Source organism: Strongyloides ratti (assembly GCF_001040885.1).
Source record: "Strongyloides ratti genome assembly S_ratti_ED321, chromosome : 2".
NCBI lineage: Eukaryota > Metazoa > Nematoda > Chromadorea > Rhabditida > Strongyloididae > Strongyloides > Strongyloides ratti.
The window spans coordinates 9211914-9230711 of NC_037308.1; the positions used below are offsets into that span (position 1 = coordinate 9211914).

At 21.9% G+C, this 18798-nt stretch overlaps 2 protein-coding genes across 2 annotated transcripts; both read left to right on the forward strand.

Annotated features, from left to right (window-relative positions):
- Nucleotides 1-438: 438 nt before the first annotated feature.
- Nucleotides 439-10995, forward strand: SRAE_2000293400 (Dynein heavy chain, domain-2 and P-loop containing nucleoside triphosphate hydrolase domain-containing protein; the record flags this gene model as incomplete). The annotated part of the gene is made up of 5 exons (XM_024654068.1): nucleotides 439-529; nucleotides 575-2202; nucleotides 3275-6214; nucleotides 6487-10728; nucleotides 10771-10995. The coding sequence occupies 5 exons, from the start codon at nucleotides 439-441 to the stop codon at nucleotides 10993-10995; spliced, it is 9126 nt and encodes a 3041-aa protein (XP_024507476.1).
- A 2119-nt stretch (nucleotides 10996-13114) lies between these two features.
- Nucleotides 13115-18568, forward strand: SRAE_2000293500 (PHCl; the record flags this gene model as incomplete). The annotated part of the gene is made up of 12 exons (XM_024654069.1): nucleotides 13115-13465; nucleotides 14530-14768; nucleotides 15459-15541; nucleotides 16272-16606; nucleotides 16652-16945; nucleotides 16998-17174; nucleotides 17225-17276; nucleotides 17514-17788; nucleotides 17840-17914; nucleotides 17964-18200; nucleotides 18246-18447; nucleotides 18489-18568. The coding sequence occupies 12 exons, from the start codon at nucleotides 13115-13117 to the stop codon at nucleotides 18566-18568; spliced, it is 2400 nt and encodes a 799-aa protein (XP_024507477.1).
- Between the last annotated feature and the right edge of the window lie 230 nt (nucleotides 18569-18798).

Sequence of the window (18798 nt, forward strand, 5' to 3'; positions counted from 1 at the left end):
ATTTTTTTTTAATTTCATTTATTATCTGATTGTGAAATTAACTAAAATGTTTTTTGATAAATTATAAAAAAGATAAATATAATTATTTTTTTAAGTGAAATAATAATAAAGTTGTACAAGAAAAATGATTACAAAAGTTTTGTTTTTGATACCAATATTTAATACTACTAAAAGAGAATATACACTTTTATAATTATGTTTAGAAATATTTTAAAGAATTTTAAATATAAAAATTTTTTAAATTTGCATTTTTGATTTGAATATTTTGATAGAATTTTTTATTTTAAAATAAATTATCTTATTCTACACTTATTTCAATTTATTAAGCATATTGTATTTACATAAATCTGTTATGCTCTGTTAATTCATATGGTTCAATGATTTTTTCAACTATTCTTAAATTTTCATAAAATTTGTTTTACATTTATTTTATACAAAATGAATTTTAATGAAAATCATGGAAGAAAAATTACTGAAAAAATTCCAGATGTTGATGGAACACCTACTATTATAAAATTTAAATTTACTGGTATGTTATATACTTTCAAAATTATAAATCAATTATTTTTTTCAGATAAAATTACTGGAAAAACTTTTACTTTTCATAATCTTGCAACAGGATATATTCCAAAATTTCTAAACAACCAAATTGATAAAAGAAGACAAAAAAAACCTAACAAGTTAATTCGTAATAAATTAATTAAATGGTATATAGATGAATGCGTTGAAGAGGCTCAAATTAAAAAAATATTTTCAACATCTACTTCAACAGATGCTGCTTATGCTATTGTTTGGTACAATTGTGTAAAAAAATTTCCTTTTAATAACATTGAGAATGATCAAAAATTTTATCACATGTACAGTATATCAAAACCAGATTATTTTTTATCAGAACAAGCATCTAGTTTAGTATCTTGTTGTAGTAATGTTACTTTTGAAAGCAATTTAACGTCCACAAAATTGTCTAAGTTTACAAATGAAATTATTAAAGAATGCCAAATATGGATTGGGTCTGCCGAGAGACTAGCTATTATTGAAAGCAAAAAAGGTATTTACACTTCATTTATCAAAGAATGGTCAAATAAAGTTAATGCTTGTAGGAGTGATGTATCCATGGAGAAAAAAAAGTTTTGTTTAATTAAAACTTCAAGCTACACTAGAAAATTAATAAGAGACTTTGTAGAAAAAAGAAAGTGTTTAATATTTGAGTGGAATGCAATTTTAAATACTGCAAAAAATCAATTTCAAACAGCATCCGAAATTAAAATATTGATTTTTGAAACTATTGTTAAATTCAAAAAAGCTTTAGAAGAGGAACTTTATTGTTCAATAGATAATGTAAATAGTCGACTTGCTGAAATTGGGTTAGAACATGAAATGACACGCATTGTCTATCATACAATAATAAAATATCTTGAAAATTTACGAAGTAGTGATGGAATTATATATGTCGAATGTTTAGTAAACAATAACCAACTTTATCTTCAAAACGATAAAATAAAAGAAGATTTAAAAGCCCCAATAAAGGAATTATGTTATTTGAATCACGTTAAAATATCAATTGAAGATATTGATGAGTGGGAATTTTTGTGTGAAAATATTGTTGATATTTATGCAGATGTTGAAAAAATATTACATTCTTCTTCATTAAATGACTATTCAGAATTAGTTTTATATGATAATTCTGATAAAGAAATTGAAAGTGATAGAAAGATAGAAGCTTATGTTTATTATTCCAAGCTAAAACAAAAATTATGTTTTAATGAACGATTTGTAAAATCGGGACCTTTTTATATAAATATGGAAAAAGTTGTCTCCATGATTCAGGAAAAAATTGATAGTAAGTTAAAACTATACTATGATGAAATGATTAACGATTTTCGCAATAATTCAATGAATTTTTATGAGAAAATTTTTTCAATTTATAAATGTCTTTCATTAAGAAGCGTCAAACCAGAGATTATGTTAAAAAATAGATATGAAGTTAAGAAAATGCGTTGTGGTGTAATTAATGATACAATTTCCCAATTATCTAGATTAATTGAAAATATGCATAATATTTTAGAACTGCTTGGTTTTGATGGTTTTGAAGAAGTTAGAATGATTGAAATTATATCCTTGTATCTCCAATTAGAAGGAAAGTTTCGTGAACATGAAATGTTCATTCAACGAAGAATTAATATATTTCATCAATTTGTTAAAGTAAGTTTTATATGTTAACTGTATTTCTTAAAATTTCTTACATTTTAACTACTCAAATATCATATCAAATTTGTGTGTTGTAAACCAAAAAAAAAATTCATTATTTTAGAAAGTATAATCTAAATTAATGCTTACTTATATATTCAATAATTCAAATTAAGAAAGAAATTGATACAATTTTTTTGAATTTTTTCTTTTTTTTAAATTTATTTATATAACATTTATATTATTCACTTATATTTATTTTTACAAATATATTTACTATTATTGTTAATAAATGAGAAAGGTTTTTGTACCCCCAAGCCTCATTAGTTCAGTTGGATAGAATGTATGACTTCTAATCATAAGGTCCTCGGTTCGAGCCCGGGATGAGGCTGACATATTTTTGCCGTATTAAGAAATATTAACATTTTATAAGTACATTATTTTTTTTTATTGCCATTATTCATGACTAAAAATTACAATATTCAATTTAAATAAAATTAGAATAATAGATTTTATATCATATGCTTTATTTTATTTTTTTCTCTTAGCATATATTAAAATATATAATTTTAACATATAATTCTTCGATAATGAAAAAATGGTGGCATTCGCAGCCCGGTTAGCTCAGTCGGTAGAGCACCAGACTCTTAATCTGGCTGTCGCGGGTTCGAGCCCCGCATCGGGCTTACTTTTTGTATTTATAAATTTTAAAATTGATTTTTCCATTTAAGGAATAATTAATTTTTTTTGAAAATATTATGAATGCTACCATTTTTATTTATTCTCAGATTAAATTAAGTAATTTTAGTTATATTTATTATAATAAAAAAATACTTGTTGTTAAATTTTTTTCCTTTTATTTTTACAATAATTAATGTTTATAAAAAATTTATGTGATTCTCTCAGTGAAAATTTAATTCTTCAACTATATATTGTTTATGAATTAAAAGGTAGTTTTAACTGTGCTTTTTATTGTATTTTTTTAAATTCTTTTTTGTGAAAAAAAAATCAGCCAATAAAACATCAATTTACAATCTTTATAATTTTTTTTTAAAATTATTTTATTTTTCAAACATATTTTTTTTAGAATCAACAATTAATAATTAAAAACAATGCTTACACTATAGTAGAAAAACTAAAAATTTTTAATACATTTTCAGTTCCAGGAGAAGTAGAAGAATATATTAAAAACTTAAAAGAATTGCGGCCAGTCTTAGAAAAATTGTTAGATAATATAAAAACTTTAAACATTTATGAAAAAGCAGTAGATTTTACGGAGAGTAAATTTTATCAATGTGAGGCATTAAATGAACATATGAATAATCTTGAAAAACTTTATAAACTAACAATCGATTTTCAAGAATATCAAAATGATTATCATAGTCGTTTAAGATATAATGCTAATGTTCAGGAAGCAAAAATTAAAGCAGAATATTTTTTGGAACAGTTAAATGATTTATCTTCAGATTTAGAAGGATACCGTGCTTCACGACATTTTTGCATTCAATTACAATTAGATATTGAAAAATTCAAACATACTTTTCCAATAATTGAAATACTTTCAAGTAATCGTTTCCAAGAACGTCATTGGATTAAAATATCAGATATCATTAATATAGATTTTTCTCAATATATCAATGCAACAGTCAAAGAAATTTGTAATCTAAATCTTTATAATTTTGTTCAATTTTTGAAACCAATAAGTTTTGTTGCTGAACGTGAAGGAATTGTAAATGATCAACTTGTTAAATTAAATAATTTTTGGTCAACACAAACTATTTCTCTTGAAATGAATAGTTTTTGGAAATTGAGTTTACCTTCTAATTTAAATTTTATAATATCAACAGTTACTAAGGATATTTCAATTTTGGAATCATTTATAAAAAATGAAAAACTTGATTCAGATTTAAATTCACCATTCAATATAGAAACTAAATTATGGTTCAAACAATTATCAGATGTTTTAGATATTGCAACTAAATGGAGGTTATGTCTAACCAGGTGGAAAACACTTGCTCCAGTTATTAAACATAATGTTAAAGTGTTGCATAAAGAATTTCATGAATTTAGAATATGTGCAAAATATTTTAAACTTCTTGAAAAGCTTGTAAAAGAAGATCCTTTAGTATTAAAATTTAAAGATGGCAAACATGTTAAATGTTGGATTGATTTAGCACAAAAACATTTATTTGAATTAATGGTAAGATTCAAGAAATTTTTAGAGGAGATAAGAAAATCTTCCATAAGATTAAGTTTGATATCTGTTATGGATTTACTTACATTATTGCAAGATGAACCAATTGAAGGATTTTTGGAAAGAGTTAGAAAATTATGTTTTTATAATACAAAAGAAATTAAACTTGTATCAAATGGTAAATATTTATTAGTTAAAAGTTTAGATGATCAAGAAATACTTATTAATCGTGATGAAGTTAAACTTGATGAAAATAATACAAATTTACCTTTAGTTGAAAAAATACTTAAACTTGAACAGGCAATTAATAACAAAATTTGTGAATTAGCTTACAACTTTTCAAATAAAACTGATAGTCGGAGTATTATGTCAAATATGGAGGAGGAAAGATACATTCCAAGATTATCAAAAATTTTATATTATCGTTATAGTAAAAAAAGTAGTAGTGAATCATCATTTAATTATCTATTAACAGATCGTAATCATTTTAAATTGTTAAGTAAAGGTGATAGAAAAGAAATTTCAGCAATAATTAATTTTATTCCTACTCTTAACTATGAAAAAAAACATTTGAATATTTCTTTAAATTTTGCTTCTAATTGGAGTCAAGGTAAAGTACCTATAATAAGAGGTAATTGTTATAGTGGAAGACTGTTTGCTGAACAGTTACAGTTTCTAACTTTCTCTGAATTACATTTTGTAAATTGTCATAAGTTTATAACAGAAGATGCAATTAATCATATGTTAGGAGCTCTTAAACAACATTCAATTCTTTTAATTTTAGAAAATTATGAACAATTAATGCCTAATGTTCGTTCATTACTTTTTAGTAGAATTAATAAACTTCTTTCTAATGAACCTTGTCCTAATCTTATTCTTATATCTTTATATCCAACAAAAGAAGAGAGTTTTATTCAAAATCATTGTTTTGTTGAATTAACAAATATTGGAGATCAATTACATGGTAATCGTGAAAACACTAATTCTACTTCTTTAAAAACAAGAAATAGTTCTTCTCAATTAAATTCAAATGCAGAAATATCTATTTCACAAGATGTTATCCAAACACCTACATCTGCTAGAAGATTATCATCATTTAGTATAACAAATGTACCAAGATATTCTATAACTTCAATTAAATCTCCAAAATCTGTTGCTGAGAGTCTTTCAAGTTTTCTTAAACCATCAAATTCAGAAACTACAAAATTTTTAGGAATGAGATTAAGTAATTCTTCTAAAATTTTACAACGTAGACGTAGTACAAGTTCAGCAAGTCATACTTCTAATGATTCTAAAATATCATCTTTTCAAGATATCAATTCACAATTAGTAGATGGTACTTTGATTGGTAAAGAAAATTGTATTGCTTTTATTGGTCAAGGATCTAAATCAACATTAAAAGAAATGATGAAAAATGAAGATTATTTATGTAAATGGATTTATTTTGATGCAATGTCTCCTTATCAACTTTTACATTCATGTTCTGAATTTGGTGAACCAGCTGAGGGTTATTTACTAAAAACAATAAATTCTATTCAAAATTCATCTTTAACAAAAAATAAATTTTTAATTTTTTGTGGAAGTAGAAATTTTACTGAAAATTTTCCTTTTTTTAGTTCTCTTTTTACAAAAAATATAACTTTACATAATGAAAAAGAGAGAAATACTATATCAGAAGGTTCACTTGAAGATATATCTATTTCTTCAAATAATAATGAAATTAAAAATTATATCATTCCCGGTCCATATTTAACATTACCTGATGGCTCAAATTATCTTATATCAAACAACTTAAAAATATTTCTTTGTTTACCAGGAACCAGTGATATAAATGTAAGTTATAAAATTTATTTCTTACATAATTAATGATAATTAAATTACTATTAATCAGTGTTTTGAAATATTCATATAATTATTGTTACTTAACAATCAAGTTAATATATTTTTTCTTTTAAATAATTTATTGTTACATTGATACGCCAACGCTGTGACAAATTACTCTATCTCAATAATTTTGATGGGCAATTTGTCACAAAATGTTGATAACTGAAAATAATAAAATTAAATTAAAAATACTACTAAAATTTATTAATTTTTTACTTTAGAAAAGTGATATTGATTGGGTTAAAAGATGTGGTGTACAAACAATATCATTACAAGGATTAACTTATCAAACATTATCTGATTCATGGATTGAATATGTATCAAAGATTAATGAATTTATCAATTTTCCTGAACATATGGAGATTATTGCTTCAACATTTGAATTTATCATTCAACCAATATGGAATTTTGTTAATCCTCCTCACTATGTTTGTCCTTCTTTACTTATGGAATATATTATAAAAGATTTAATTGAAAATATTAAAAGTATTACATCATCAAATTATGGTGAAGTTTTACGGTGGACAATAACATCAGTTGGTGTAAATTTTATAATAATTTATTATTCATCTGATAATGATATTGAATTATTTAACAAACAAATGACTATTTATGGAGATGAAGCTGAAAATAATTTTATGATTGGTGTACCATTACCAAATAATATTAGTGATTTTAAATTAAGTCAATTAGAATTTTGTAAATGGATTGAATGGAAAAATGAAATTACCTTTAAAAGTATACTAGATAAAGAATTAAGTTTATCAGAAATTATAATAACATATCCACATTTTGATCGTCTTTTAACATATGCTTTAAGAGCATTCAAGTCAATGAATAAACATTTATTAATACATGGACCAAAAGGATGTGGTAAAACAACTTTTGTTAAAAGATTTATTAAATATTTTGAAGAAGATTCAATTAAATATAATATAATATGGTTAAATACAACTGATCGTTTAAACTTAACAAAAGTTCAATCTAAATTTTATGGTGTTATTGATGAAATGGAAAAAAATTTTGATAGTCATGAAACAATATTTATTATAGATAATTTTACATTTGAAGAATATATTATTTCATTAGTAGAATTATTTTTAGATCAACATACAACTGTTTTGGTAAATGGATCAACTAAAAAGTGTCATATTGCAGAAAAAGTTAAATTTATTATTATATTACAAAATAAAAATGATATATCTACCATCAAGAAATATGATATAATTTACGAATTATTTTATATTATACCTTTATATTTTTTAAGAGAAAAGGAAATTGAACAGATTGTAGAGGAGGTATTTGATTGGCATCTTAATATACGATCTTTTTCCTCAGAATACCAATCTTTGGTTTGTTCATTAACAAAAACTTTTACTGAAATTTTACCAACAAAAAAATATATGTTATCTATGGCAATAAAAATTCTTAAAGGTACTATGTTTTCTTGGCCTGAAACAACACCTGATTTTGATTCATTTTGTCGTTTATGGGTACATGAAACTCTTCGTGTTTGTTATGATAAACTTAATAATCAAAAAGATAAAGATAATTTATTATTAAAAATTGAAAAATCATTAAAAAAACATTGTCAAAGTTCTTTTGAAATTTTATTTAAAAAAGAAGATGAAATTGAAGATATTAGTATGGATGAATTTACAGGATTAAAAGATGATGAACATGTACCATTTTTGACAACATATCAAGAAAAAAATGAAAATTTAAAAGTATCAAAAAATTTTAGAGTTAGTGAATTATTATTTACAGAAGTTTGTAATGGAATTGATGTAATTGAGGGAATACCTTATGGTCTTCTTTATAATTTAGGAGATTTTACCAGTCATATGAGTAATTTAGTTTATGAATTATATCGATCAAATGATATTAAAAAACCTATGAATTTAATTATTACTGATTACATAGCAAATCAATGTCAAAGAATAATGAGAATTTGTAGAATGTCTAATGAACATATGGCTTTTGTTGGAGAAAGAGGATCTGGAAGAAGAAATTGTGTCAAATTAGCTAATATTGCTTTAGTTGGACATATTGAACATGTTTATTTATCAACATTATCAATTGAAGCATTTGAAGAATCATGGAGAATTTGTATAACAAAATGTATTGAAAGTATAGCATCAACAAATGTTATCATTACATTATTATTTTATTTTGATGACGATGATATACCAAATATATCATATCATTCTTTTTTAATGTTAAAACAATGGTTTGAAACATATGATATTATGGAATTTATTACTGATGATATACTTTTAAAACTAGGAGAAAAAATTATAGAATCAGAAAAAGGTCTTGCAACACAAGAACAAGCAAATAATATAAGATTACCAGGTCAAAGAAAATGTAATTTTTTACCAGTAGAAGCTATAAAAGATACTAAAACATTAAAATATATATTGTCACAAAGATTTTCAGACTTTGTTCATGCTATATTTTTAATACCACCAGGCAGTGAAAGATATTTTAAATGGTGTACTATAAATCATTTTTCTTATTTAAAACCAAAAGATATTAATGTTATCATTGAAAAACAATTACAAGATCTAATAGAAAAACCAAATGAAGAGGAATTAAATACTTTAGTTAACGTTATATTTAAAATATGTTTTAATACTGAAGAATTAGTTAATAATATTCATATGACATCATTGAAAAAAATTTTTAATATACCAACAAGATCAAATTTTCAAGTAGCATCAAATTTTGTTCAAATATTTAATAAAAAATATACAAAATTATATACAAAATATAAAGAATTTTGTATTGCTATATCAACATTAAATATGATAAATGAACTTTCACAAATTGGTGGAAATATTGATAATAATGATTTGGCAAAAGATTTAGATAATGAAGAGTTATCTTATTTAATGTTATCTAAAGAAAGAAATAAAAAAAGAGTAGAGTATGATGAAATTAAAAAAAATTTAGAAAATATTGAAAATGATAAAAATTTATCATTAAAGGAAACTTTTAGTCATCAAAAAATTTTAAAAGAAAAAATTGAAAAACCATTAATTCAAGTAGATAATATCAAAAAAAATTTACTATCAATTGACTATGAAGAATTTAGAAAATTAAGTTTTATCAAAAAACCATCTGCTATAATACGTGATGTAGTTGATGGTGTAAGAATATTACTACAACCATCTTACAAACCAACCAAAAATACTATTCAAAATTGGAACTCATGTCAACCATTTTTAAGAAGTAAAAGTTTGATTGACAAATTATGTAATTTTAACACAGCTGTCGTTGATGATAAATTACTTGGGAGTTTAAAAAGATACACTAAATTCAATATTTATCGTGTTAATCAAATAGTTGATGAGAGTAAGTTAGCATTTTATCTTTGTAAATGGTTATTGGCTACTATTACACTAATTGAAACAGAAAGAAATTTAGTTGACAATAAAAAAATTATCCTTCAAATGGATGAAAAAATAAAAACATTAGATGATAAAATAATTTATTACCAAAAAAAGAAAGAAACTATATTTAAAAAATTACAATATCTTGAAAATGAGACTAAAGCATGTGAGTATGAGGTATCAAGATTGAGAAAACAACTTGATTATCGTGTTAGAGGTTCAAAAATCATTAATAATGTTTATTTTTTAATAAATAATTGGAAAGAAAAATTATCTTTAGTCTCAGATATGTTAAAAAATCTTAAAGGAAATTCTATTCTTTATTCCTCTTTTCGTGTATTAACATCATTTCTTGGAAGTGATATCAAGTTACGTGCATTAAATATATGGAAAAGTATACTTAGAGATCATGGTATATCTTTTAATGAAACTTCTACAGATATTGATTATTTTTTAAAAGAAGCTTTCATTGATACCTCCTGGAAGATGGAATGGCCATTAATTTGCCCAGAAACATCTAAAAAAGATAATTTATTTATAATAAAACAAACAGATTTATTAAAAAGTAAAATTTTAAAATTTTATCCTCAATCAGTAGTAATTGATTTTTTATTACTTAATCAAAATAATAACAATAATAGTAATGATTATGTTAATGATAAAAAAATATATAACAATGATGATTGTAAAATACAACTAGATAATGGTAATAAAAAAATACAACAAACTGATATAAGTAATAAAATTGAGTTAGAGAAATTATGGATGAATAAGTCACTTCTTATGAATACATTAAAAGCATTACGTAATGGAAATGAATTAATTTTTGTGAATATTCCATGTATACCCCCAATATATTGGATGCATCTAATTGAAAGAGAAATTGATGTTTCTATTCCACAGGATGATCTTAAAAAGAATGAAGAGGATGGAAAAAATAATTTTAACCCATCAATTGAAATTATTTTACAATTCAATGGGAATAAAATATTAGTTAACAAAAATTTTAAATTATTTATGATTTCTGAAAAAGATATTAGTTCTATTGAATTGTCATTTTTAAGAAAAGTTTGTTTTATTTTAACAATTTACTAATAATAATATTTTAAGGTATGGCCATTAACATTAAATGAAGGTATGGATTTACAACAAAGTTCTAGTTATATATTAGATGAGGAAGTTGTTGAAAATTTGTCCTCTGAAAGTGAGACTTTTCTTTTAAGGAAAATGACTGATTATAGTGCTAATGATATTCTTGAATCTCAAGATTTAACTGATCAAATAATTCACCATGGACGTACATTTACTTTCTCACAACATAGTAGAACATTTTAAATATTTTTATAAATTTTTATATACAAATAAAATGATTTGTGTCGAAATTTTATCCTTTAATCAACATAAAATATAATAAAAAGATGTATTTAAAATAATTTACGATGTGTGATAAGATAATATAATGTATCACAGTTAAATTATATAACTTCATCCTATTATCTTTATCCTTAACTTTTTACTTTATTATATTTTACCTTGGTTTATTTCAATAGTAAAAATTTAAAAAAAAAAACAACTTATTATTGGTTAATAGAGAAAAAAAAAGAAGAAGAAAAATTATAATTTAAAAATATTTAAATTAAATTCATTGAAATATAAATCTTTTATTATTTTTTTTTTCTTATCAAAAAAAAAAAAAAAGTTTAATTCTATTATCTTTCAGAATAGTAATATAAAATGAAGACTCCCACTATACTAATATTAATGAATACTAAAAGGTTCTTATCTTTGGTAGTTATATACAGCAATATATATATTTATATATATATAATTGTTTTCTCTAAAAATTGATGAAATCTATTGTGTTATCATTAAAGAGAAAAAATTCATCTTAGTTCATATCATAAACAATAAGAAAAGTACTTACAATTTATGAATCTTTTTAGAAGAAGTATATGTATGCCAATTTTTATATACATATATATATCTTAATTTATGAGAGTAACCAAAAACAAAAAGTGTATTATGATGAAAAATATAATTTTTTTTTTATCCTAAATTTCTTATTTCTTCAAGTTCTTTTCCTTTGAAGTTTCTTTTTTCTTAACTATTAAAATATAAAATTATTTCAATTTCTTTTATGTAATATTGGTAATTTAAAATAAAAATAACTAACTGTGCTTTAATATTTATTAGTTTGTATCAAAATGTTTATAAGATACTCTTAATATTCAAGTACATTCTTATAATTACTATTAATATATATAAAATTGACACTTGGAAAGAGGAAAATATAGTTTGATTATTAAGGAAAACTTTCTCTTTAAAGATAATTTTTTTTTTATGTTTATTTAGTAGTAGAAATTTGTTTTGAATAATTAAAAATAATTAAAGGTAGTTTAATTTCTAGTTTATATTTATTTTCTTGAGTATCATTTTATGGTAAAATTTTATTTTATATTTTAAAAAGTTAGTTATACATATATATACTATATTTATTTTTATTTAAAATGGGCGGTGGTTTGATATGGCATATTGTGAATAATGTTATGTTAATATAAATATAAAAAAAAAAAAAATAAAAAGTCCGCCTTATTTAACATACTTTTTTTTTAATATTATATTTTATGAATAGTTACAATAAAATATTTATTATTATAAATAAAATTATTTATTTATTCAAGAAATGTTGATCAATATATTAAGATTTAATTTGCATGTTTAAAATAAATTTATTATAACTTATTCATAATCATATTGTAGTTTTGTAGAAAAATTTTTATTATTTTAATATATCATATAAAATAGTAATGATATTTATTGTTTATTTTATAGTTTAAAATTTTGGTAAATAAAGCAAAATATTAGAATTATAAAAAATTTTTTTTTTCTTGATTTCTATATATATTTCATTAAGCTTTTAATCCTTAATTTACCGATCAACTAATAAAAATAACTTTCAAGATAATCTTAATATTAAAGCTATTAATTGTGATCACATATCTTCTATATACATTATATACATTCTATAATTTCACCTTTACATATCTATCATTACCCATTTCTCCAGTGGCAGACCAGGGGAGAAAAATATACATATCAAAAATTTTTATCGGTAAAGAAAATACACAAAAGAAATAATAAGAGAAGTATTAAAATGCTTTTTGCTAAACATGTACCAGCCTACTAATAGATTATGTATATATTTTGGACAATTTCATTTTATATACCTCATTTATTATATCTTTTCTATAAACCAAGAATGATGCGCATTTTTATTATTTTAAAGTGTTATTTTCTTTTATAGCTAATTGTTTTAACACCTTTTTTTATTACAATAATTATATAAAAGCTTTTAATTTATAGTTATAGAAATAAAAAAAATTTATTTAAGTTGTATAAAAATTGGTTTAAATATATATATATATATATTTATTTATTTTTTTCAAAAAAGAATATGATGAAAATTGGTAAAAAATGGGAATCTACAGATTCTAGAAATTGGTTACAATTAAGGATATTACAAAAAAAAAGAAATTTTTTATTATTATTTAATAATTTTTATATTATTATACTATTTTTTTCCATTCAAAGTTATTTAATCAAATCAATAGAAGGTTTCTCTTCACCTTCATCTGACAATAGTAACAGATCTCCGGATACACAATTAATATCAGATATTTTAAATAAATTAACTAATCCTTCAAGATATGATAAACGTCTTCGTCCTATGTATGGTAAAAAACCTGTAGATGTTGGTATAACAATTCATGTATCTTCAATATCAGCAGTCTCTGAAGTTGATATGGTAAGTATATTTCTTTAATTTCTTATTAATCTAAATATTTTGATAAAATATAATATTATATTTTATCAAATTTTGTCATCTCAAAGACATGAGAAATATATAAGAAAATTATTAGATAAAACTACAATAATACTCTAGAGAGAAAGTTATCGTATCTAGGACCATCTGTTTAATCTCCCAAAGTATATATTTATATATCTTTATATATTACGTCAACCAAAATTTTTATGAGATTAATTATATTTAAGGTAAATTAAGTTTTCTTTTATTCCCAAACACAAAAATATTTTATAGATATTTTAATATTAAGGAAAAGAGACTACTTTGTTACTTGATAAAATATGAAAAATAAATAATATACATATATATTTTGCGCATAAAAATGTCTCTTCAAATAAAATGAATAATATATAAAAAAAAAAAATTTAAAGATTTATTATTAAAGACATGAGGAGAATTAAATTTTCTAAAATACATGACGTGACATTAAATATTCATACATAAAAATATTTTTTTTTTATTATTGTTTAAAATTTCAACTTTGATATAACCAACTTCCTAAACAAAAATGTTTATCTTTTTTAAGTATAATGTATTTAACTAATAGTATCATGGATTATACATTTACATAATTTTACTTTTAACAAAAAATATTGTATGATTAAAAGATTTAATTTACAATTAAACTAAGAATTATTTTTATCAATTACTTTTATTGAATTTTTGTTATATTAAAAAAAAAAAAGTATTAATATTTTAAAACAAAGGTCATTGAAAATATCATTACTGATGGATGATTTATTTTTTTTTTTTTTGTTTTTGCCTTATGTTATTGAAAAATATTTAGCAAATTTTTTTTTTTGTATTTTTATTTTTTGAAATATTAAAAGATAATTAAGAACATATGAAAAAAAAAAGTAATAATGTCAATTTGAATAGAAGTTAACTTTTCTTGAGAAGTAAATTATTAAAAAAAATTTTATTTTTATATACTTTAAATAATGAAATAATGTTATTAATATATAATTTTTTATTACTTTAATATCAAACATTATTTTCTTAAGGATTTTACACTAGATTTTTATCTACGTCAATCTTGGAGAGATGATCGGTTAGCTTTTGGAGAATTAGATGAATCATTTAAAGAAATAAAATCATTAACAGTTGGTGTTGACTATCTTGAAAAACTATGGAAACCCGATACATTTTTTCCAAATGAAAAGAAATCTTTTTTTCATACTGCTACAACACATAACTCTTTTTTAAGAATTGATCCTGATGGAACGGTATTCACTTCACAAAGGTATGTTTTTTTTTTTAAAGTTAAAAATATTTTATTATATTTATTAACTAATGCAAAAAAAAAATTTCATTAACAAGGAATAATATTATAAAATAAAATTAATTCATTGGAATATGATACAAAAAGTTTTTTTTTTTCTTAATTTCACTTAATTTTGAAATGAATATTTAAACTAAATTATTTATTTGATAATATATACTTGTTATTTAATATCATATACTTGAAAAAGAGATAATTCTTTAACAATATATAAATATATAATAATACACTTATTTTCCTTTTTCCTATATATTTATTTTTTTTATTTCTTAAATTATAGATAAGAAACAAAGACATATGAGATGTGTAAAGAGATCTAAATTACTTTTTACATTATAAATTGTAATAGTTAATTATGAAATAAATAAACATCATTTTAACTGACAATAGGAACATCAAAATTATAAAATCTCCTCTTTAATAATACCACAATCTGTTGTTAGTTAGGATGATGAATATAATATATTGTCAAAAATTTTTAGTAATAATTTTTTAACATAAATTATTATTTGATATGCCTCATCAAAATATACAACTTATCTATATATTTTGATGATTAATTAGATAATAGAAAATTTTTATTTATATAATTGAAAAGATAAAGAATAAAAATCAATTTTAAATAATGATTAATATGTTTTTTTTTTGTAGATTAACAGTTACCGCAACATGTCCAATGAAATTAAAATTATTTCCTATGGATTCTCAGAAATGTAGACTTGAAATTGAAAGTTGTAAGTTTATTATTTTATTCGTATATGTTTTTATTAAAAAAAAAACTTTTTTTTTTGAAATTTATTATTGGAAACGATTTTTAAAAATAGTGATTTTTTATATTTATAATGTGATGTAGTTATTTGATATTTTTTTATACACATGGTTTGTGATTATAAGGGTGCACCAGCATCAAAGACACTTTTTTTTTAATATTATTAAAAGTTTTTTTTGTCTTTCTTTAAAATATATTAAAGATAAACACATATATTTGATGTAATTTAAAAAAAAAATTTAATGTGATTATATTTATTATATTGTAAAACAATTAGTATTCTTTTTTTTGATTCAATTGGTTTGTAAAAAAAAAAAGTTGTTCGTTTTTCTCTGAATGAGATAAACATTGGTGGCATGAAAAAATATAGTACATGAGATAAGAAGTTTTTTTATGGTGATGAATGTTATAAAGAAATTATTATGAAATTGTCTTTTGAATATTGTTATTTGTAAGAGAAAAAAAAAATTATGGTAAGTAAATATTTACAAAATAATTAAAAGATGCTTTCTCTTAACAATTTTTGCACTTTTAGTTTTTAAATGATTATGGCATGATAAAATATTATATAATTTATCTATTTGCATGCTTTTATTAAAAAAGTAAATTGTATAGTTTATAACTTTTTTTTAATTTTTTTTTTTTTTTTCGTTTGCAATACTAATACATTTATAAACACAAAAATAAAAATTTAGATGGTTATGATATTAAAGATATATCTTATTATTTTCTAAAAAAAGGAAAAGCAGAAGGGATCGGTGAAATCGGCTCTGAGTTACCACAATTTGTATTGAAATCGTTTGATGTCAGTTCAAAGGTTGAAAGTTTGTCATCAGGAAATTATTCAAGACTTTCGTGTATATTTTTATTTCGAAGAAATCTTGGTTTTTATATAATTCAAATATATTTACCATCAATACTTATTTCTGTTATTAGTTGGATTTCTTTTTGGTTATCTAGAGAATCTAGTCCTTCCAGAATTAGTCTTGGTCTTTTAACTGTTCTCTCAATGACAACAATTATGAATAATGTAAGTAAATATTAAAAAAAAATATTTTTTTTAAATATATTTTAGTCTTCGGTACCAAAAGTTTCATATGTAAAATCAATTGATATATTTTTGGGTTTTTCTTTTTTAAGTGTATTTGCCTCTCTCCTTGAGTATGCTGCTGTTGGATATATTAGTAAAAGAAATAAATTAAATGCTCAAAGACATCAAACTAAAATATCATTGTCAAGTTCTATTCTTTCTAGAAAAACTGTTTCATTTTTTAAAAGGCCTTCTTTGTTATATGGACATCCAGTTTATAAACCATTTTATTCATCATTGGATAGAAATTCTAATCTTTTTGACGGAACTAGATATCAAGTAAAATTAAATTTAATAAATAACTATTCATATAAATATTTATTTTTTTTAGAGTGATTGTTATAATTTACTTAAACCACCTCAACAATCAATAAATTTTGGTCAGATAGATTCAGATGTATCTCAACAAATACCATCTTCAATCTGTAAAACGTCTCTCCTAAATTCTAAAAAAACAATAGGAAATCCATCAAAAATAGATATATATTCAAGAATTTTATTTCCTTTGGTAAGAAACATTATAAATAAATATAGAAATATCATTAATTTTTTTTATAGACATACATAATTTTTAACATAATTTATTGGTCATACTACTTCAGTATTCGTGGTATAGAATTAACAGATGCCGATTTCAATTAAATTAACCTTTTCCCTCTCTCTAAAATTTATTTAAAATAATAAAAAAAAAAAAAAAGATGCTGGTGCCCAAGATATATAGATTAAAAAAAAAACAAATTGAAAATTAAATTTAATATATATTTTTTTTTTTATTAATTAACTATCAAAAATTTAATCATAATAATTTCCTTCCATTGAAATTTAATTACATTCCTTTTTATTTAAGATGGTTACACAACAGCTGATATTGACTATTTTTGGGGATCTAAAAGAGGTGTAGAAGAAAGTAATATAGTAAAATTTGACAATTTTTCACTTCCTCAATTTAAAAGAACAGCATATAAATTGTTAACAGCTAAAGCTACAACAAGTTCTGGATCATATATTCGATTAAAAGTTCAAATTACTTTTACAAGACAAATTGGTTTTTATTTAATGAATATTATTGTTCCATCTATACTTATTGTTACTATTAGTTGGGTTAGTTTTTGGTTAGATAGAGTAAGTTATTTCTTCTTTTTTTATTATTATTATTTTAACAAATATTTATAGGGATCTTCTCCAGCAAGAACTGGTTTAGGTGTTACAACTGTACTTACAGAAACAACATTAATCACAACAACAAATGTATTTTTTTTAATAAATATTTTATATTATATATAATTATTAATTTTAGAATTCTATGCCAAAAGTTAGTTATATTAAAGGATTAGATGTTTATCTTAACTTTTGTTTTGTTATGGTTTTTGCTTCCTTAGTTGAGTATGCCGTTGTCAGTTATATGAATAAAAAATTAGCTCAAAAAAGAGATAAAAAAAGAAGAAAACAGGAACAGGCTCAGACAGCTGAAATACCAATGTTTGGAAATTATAATGTTTCATCTTATAATAATAATCCAACTAAAACATTAATTGTAAATTTAATTAAATAATTATTTAGGTATATAATTATTTTTAAGAGTCATCCAGAAATTCCTGAAGATTGTGATTGTAGGACAATTCCAATGGTTCAGGCACCTAGATTTGTCCCAGATAATATTATGTGGCCGGGACCTTTTGTTAAGGCTAAAAAAGCAACAAGAACATGTAGAACGATAACTCCATCAAAAATTGATAGATGTTCAAGATCAGTTTTTCCAATTATATTTATAATATTTAATTGTAAGATAATTTTTAATTAATTATTTCATTTTTTTTTATAGTGGGTTACTGGACAATCATGACAATACTCAGTCAACAAGAAATGCAACTTGAAGCTGATGATGTAGAATTTAATGACTAAATAATAATTTCTTTTTCAAACAATAATAATTAAAAAAAAATATTAAAAAAATTAAAAAAAGGTGCACCCTTAGTCAAAAAGATTTATCACATTACCTCTAAACAAATAATTTAAAAAAAATATATATATAAATATATCTTTTCTTGTCAATATGCATATAACATTTTTATCATTTCTTTTAATATCCAAATTGCAGATGCTTACACAACTAGTGATATTAGTCTATCATG